This window comes from Egretta garzetta, unplaced genomic scaffold (genome assembly GCF_000687185.1).
Source record: "Egretta garzetta isolate BGI_Z169 unplaced genomic scaffold, ASM68718v1 scaffold712, whole genome shotgun sequence".
Classification (NCBI taxonomy): Eukaryota; Metazoa; Chordata; class Aves; order Pelecaniformes; family Ardeidae; genus Egretta; species Egretta garzetta.
The window spans coordinates 253,469-258,788 of record NW_009258883.1 but is presented as its reverse complement, the minus strand read 5'-3'; the positions used below and the strand labels follow the sequence as shown (position 1 = coordinate 258,788).

At 38.4% G+C, this 5,320-nt stretch overlaps 1 protein-coding gene across 1 annotated transcript in view; it reads right to left on the bottom strand.

Moving 5' to 3' along the window:
- CCDC152 (coiled-coil domain containing 152) overlaps positions 1 to 4,927 on the bottom strand; it is a 14,652-nt gene extending 9,725 nt beyond the window's left edge. Inside the window, exons 1-2 of the mRNA XM_009633857.2 lie at positions 4,841 to 4,927; positions 3,739 to 3,844 (exon numbers count right to left, since the gene is read on the bottom strand). Coding sequence (XP_009632152.1) covers positions 3,739 to 3,844; positions 4,841 to 4,927 — 193 coding nt within the window. The remainder of the gene's footprint in view (positions 1 to 3,738; positions 3,845 to 4,840) is intronic.
- Positions 4,928 to 5,320: the final 393 nt, after the last annotated feature.

The following is a 5,320-nucleotide window of genomic DNA, read 5'->3' as shown; positions in this document are numbered from 1 at the left end:
GCTAAAACTTTAGTTTGTATTTCATGCTGTTTGCTCTGGCATTTTTACTTGGATTTCTGCCATCCACATTTTTTTCCATCATGTGTTTCAACACAGCTCCCGAGGTCATTCTCTTCAATTGTATCAGCATAACTATCTCCTCAAATCTTTTCACTCTTATCGAAGTGAGCCACTACAATTTACAAAGCTCAAACGTCTCTTCTGACTTTCATCTATTTTCAGCCCATTCTACTTCCACAGTCCTTGTTGCAGTCATCCCAGCTACTCTGATTTCCTGCACTGTCTCTCTCATTTTCACGGCTATCTTTTATCCCATAGGTTTTATAGTACGAATAATTTCTTCTTTTTGTCCACCTTTTCCTTTCCCTTTTTAAAATCTAGTTTGTATAAAGCCCCTCCTCTTTGTTTTTGTCAATAATGAAGCCTCTTGATCTGTTTCTGAATGACTGTCCTTCATTGTCTTTTGTGCTTAACAAAGAAACAAATGGCTCTAATGAGTCAGACCAAAGTTCTGTCCAGTTCACAATATGCAGTAGAAGATAATTCAGGAAAGAGGGGAAAAAGCTGGATTAACACTAACCTCAGTATATCCTCTCAGCTTCCATAACACAAGAGAGACCTGAGTGACAGGTACTGTCTTCATGTTTAACAAATTTGTTAAGTTTTATTACACGAATTTTCCTAATCTTTTTGGACTAATCTTTACTTCTGCTATCCACAAGCTTCTGTGCAATTAACAACTTTATTTTGCATTGTATGGAAAATTTCCTCCTTTCGTTTGCTTTAAATCAATCAACAAGTTTGATTTCCATCTGGTTCTCTTATTACATTGAACAGTGAATATTCATTCCCTGGTCACTTTCTCTATGCCCTTTGTAACTTTACAGCTGCGTTGTATCAGCTCTATTCTATCTCTTCAGGCTGAAAAGTTTCCAGGCAACTTAAGTCTTTCTTCAGATATTCCAAAACCATGACCAAACCTGTGAGGGCCCCAAGTGCATCCTCTCCAACCCACCTCCTGGGTGTTTGGCTGGGCTGAAGGCCAACTTAGAAAGAGTACAGCTGTGACCTTGAAAAAACCTGTTTGAAGAAAGCTGGAAGAAGACTCAGAAATGGCTGCCGCTCCTTCCCTTGGGAGCTGCTTTTAAGCTGAGGCTTTCACCCTTGGCCTACCTTGAGCTATGCTGCGGCTGTGTTGCAGCCACATACCATGTAGATCTAGACCCTGGTTGTGACCCAGGGAGTGACTTCTGGCTTGATTTCAGACCCACCTCATCACCATGGACCTAGTAGTGAGCGCGAGACCACGTCTGGCCCTTGTTACCCTTTCTGGACCTGATCCTGATGCAACCTCCTGTCGTGACCTTGGACCTGCTCCATCACTACGTACTTGTTTGGCAACATGGACTTCTGGCTGACCGTGGCAGCCCTCACTGGGCCAGCGTTGCATGGTTATGGTGGGAATGAGTCTTAGCTGGTGAAGCTCCTACCTCTGTGGGCCTTGTTACATGATTGGTTCCCCAGTCCCTGTCCCTTGCTCCTCCCTGACAATACCAAACCTTGCCACCTTTACCTGTTACCTTTTCTACTTCCGGTATGTCCCATTTTGAAACATGGGGACCAGAACCTTACATGAAAATCACAGGAACATGATGCTTGCTTCTTTAACCACTAGTATTTTCAGAGAACTGTACAGAAGGACGCCAAGAACTCTGTCCTGAGAAGCAATCAACTGGAGCCAACCACTGTTTATATAAAATGCCTCCCATGTACACTGCTGCCGGTTTTCATCTCCCCTTTTTACCCCTTGTCATTCTGTATCATGAGATTCTTAGTATAACTCAATAGATTAGCATTGTTAGCAAACTTCACTCGCTTACTCAGTAGCTTTTCCAATTAATTTCCAATTATGCTAAATTATTTAAGTCCCAGCAAGGACCTAAGTGAAACCAACCAGCAATCTCACTCCAGCACGAAACTAGGCTTATTCCTATCCTGTTGCCTAACTTTTACCAAGTTGACTTGTCAGAGACCAAAGTTCTACAAGAAGATGCACCTTTCAGCAGGTCTACAAACTACAGAAGAATAAGCAACCAAAGATCTAGGCTAAGTACTAAATATTACTTCTTTTTTCAAATATCCATCTGAAAAGATATACTTCTAGAGTTAAAAGAAATCCTAATTTAAGTTTTCTCTTTAATTCCTCCTTTAGTTGGCACCTTTTTTTTTATGATGTAGAGGTTTAAAATTCCAATCTGTGAAATAGTAAATGCCATCTTATTATTTAGCTTCCATTGAACAGTTTGAGTGCTCCTATGATTAATATAAACTGCTATCACCATTCATAACTATTTAGCACCATAATGGCATCTGCTATACAAAGCAAAACAAATACGACCAAAACTCGGATCGCATTAAAACTGAAACACAAGTGCAGCCTGTGGAATAAACTTACAACAGTGGTATTGGCTTAACTGAACTCAGCCTTGAAGGATTATATGCTATTCCTTACACTTTATAACCGAGTTGGAAATGTCACTCAGATAAAACCTTGACAGTGACATTACAAACACAAAATGGGCTGTCACACTGTTTAATCTGACCTCTTCAGACAGTAAATCTCACACAGATAAAGTCTAATAGCTTTGGACAGCTCTTCAGTCCTCCAGAAGTTAAACAGATGCCAAGACAGAACACAACACTAAGATTCCACCAATACCCAAGGTTCTTACAGAATTAATTTAAGTGAGCAAAATTCAAACAGGAATACTAAAACTTCAGTATAACTCTCAGCATGGTTCAGGGAAAATGTCTTCAAAAACCCCAGCTGGGCTATCAGACTGTCCCTGAACAAACCAAATCACACAAGCAGCTAAGAAATATAATTCTTTATGTTCTCTTGGAGCGCCAGCCGCACCAGTCTGACATGCCATCTCCAATTACAGGCAAGCTTTGACATTTCAGAAGGCAGCAAAATATGCATTCAAGAATGCATCTGGCTCATTTCTCATTGGGCAAAACATTTCTGGTGACCAGACGAAACCTAACATTTGTCATATTGACACCACTGGAACAGCCCGGCTGGGGGCACAATAGTGTCAGTGCCAACCTTACTCTTCCCAAATGTTGACCCTATTGTTCTACACAGACATCTGAGCTGCTTATGGATTAACATAAGTCACAGGCCACCACTCTAAGCAAAAGTACTGATGTTTGTTTCCTTAGAAATGCTGGCTTTGTAAACTGTGGCAGTTCACTAGAAGCTCAAGAGGCCTGCATGGATGGGAAAGGTAAGCATCTGGGCACAGTAACATCATCAGGTGTACCAAGCTCATCTTTCCCTGCCAACACTTTGTTTCCTTGGAAAAGGAGATGACATGATCAAAAGAAGAAAGATGAAGAGAAAAAAAATGAAAGAAAATACAAAAGGAAGGTTTTTCTTTCATAGGTACTGCGTGTGCTCAAAAATCTCTTAAAGTGGATGGATAGTAACATAACTGGAAAACAGTTATTTTAATGAAGTTCTCAAGATATGTTTGTGGATTAAAGTTACCTGGTTTATGCAAATGAGATTAATTTCATTACAGGACCCAAGGTTAAACATTACTGGTTTTCAGACAGTATCTTAGATCCTTGCTATTTTATTTTTATGTTTTATATGACTGAAAATAATGGAAAAGTTTCGCAGAACTTCCTGAACACATGCAAACCCCATATATTTCTTTTAAAAAAACCTACCTTCTTTTACTGATTCCTCCTTTGATTGGCTTAATGTTAACAATCTGTTACATTTTTCCAGCTGAAGAACCAGGAGGTTATTTGCTTCATTAATTTCTGATATTTTCTAGAGAATTGGAAAAAGACTAAAGTTATATTCATATCTTTTGATTTAAGTTTTAAATATTGAGTTTTAAATTAATATAAAATTTAACAATTTCACATCACTGCAGTCACAAATCCATATCATTTGCCATTCTGGAAACTCTGTTACAGAGAAGAACGATGATCGACTTGAGAACCTGCGCTATTTTGAGTTTACCTTGCAGAACTAAGAATGCCAAGTTACATCACTAATTATAAACTGGTTTCTTCTCAATTCTGTAGTCCATAGGCTGGACCAGTCCTCAGCAAGGTTCTTCCTACTGCTGTGCTTATGAGTCTGTCAGTGCCCTCACTGAGCACCAACAAGAGTAATGGGTGTGAACAGGAATTGGTATAATAAGTTTTTGCCATGAGAACTGCTAAATTTACTTCAGGTGGCCCTTTTTATATTATCCCTAGTATGCATTTACTGATCAGGAAATCACCAGGGAGCTGGTCAACGTGGGTCTAACAATGAATACAGTACTGATTTTCCTCAGTAGATCAATCTTTTAAGAACTGACATATACCTGAAATAGAGAGAGCTCAATGCATATGAAAAATTATGGAAATAGAAAAACATGGAAAAAGAACAAATGCTCACACTATGGTAATGAGATTTTTCTAGAACAAGGAATGACTTCTGAAAGGATAGCCCAGCAAAGCTGTGCAATACTGTTATCTCCAGCAGCAGCTTCTGATAAAAAGGGGCACTTCAATGCTCTTCTTGAGAAGCCAAAACGGCCTCTGCACCATTAAAATTCTAGCACAGAAACAAAGGCTTCTCAGACTCCACAGAAGTCACTCATAGCACTCCGAGATAGTTAATACAAAAACTTTCCAAAGTTGGTATTACAAGGCATATGAATAAGAATAAACTGATACCACTTAGAAGAAATTTTCACTTGAAAAGCTTACTAAAATGTCACAAAAAAATTACAGGTAACAGTTTCAGCATTTTTTTACCTTTTTAACTTACCTTTTCTATCTCTGAGAAGTTATCCAAAAGCTTATCAAGGTTCACCACGCTGATTTTCTTTGTAGTTTCTTCATGGCTGTGATTCATTTATTTCTGGAACATATATTCCAGTGATTACTGTATACATAAAAACTAGACCAATGAACTCATATATTTCTCATTCATACTATGTCAAAAGATTTGCACAAATATAAGCAGAACGAAGAACACTATTTGTTTTTTTAATTAAAACTATTTTTGCATGTGAAGCTAAACTTCAACCAACCTAAGATCTTGCCTTTCTAGGAAACACAATGGAAGTCAGAAAGCCCACGTAAAATCTATCAAACTGTTAGATTATATAGTTGAATTTAGAAATTTTTTTCTGTAATTAAAAAAGAAACCTGAATCCACTTCCATAGACACAATGATGCAATTTTACACAAGTGTATTCATGCTCTGCACATAGGATGCTTCTAAAACATACGACCAATTTCTCCT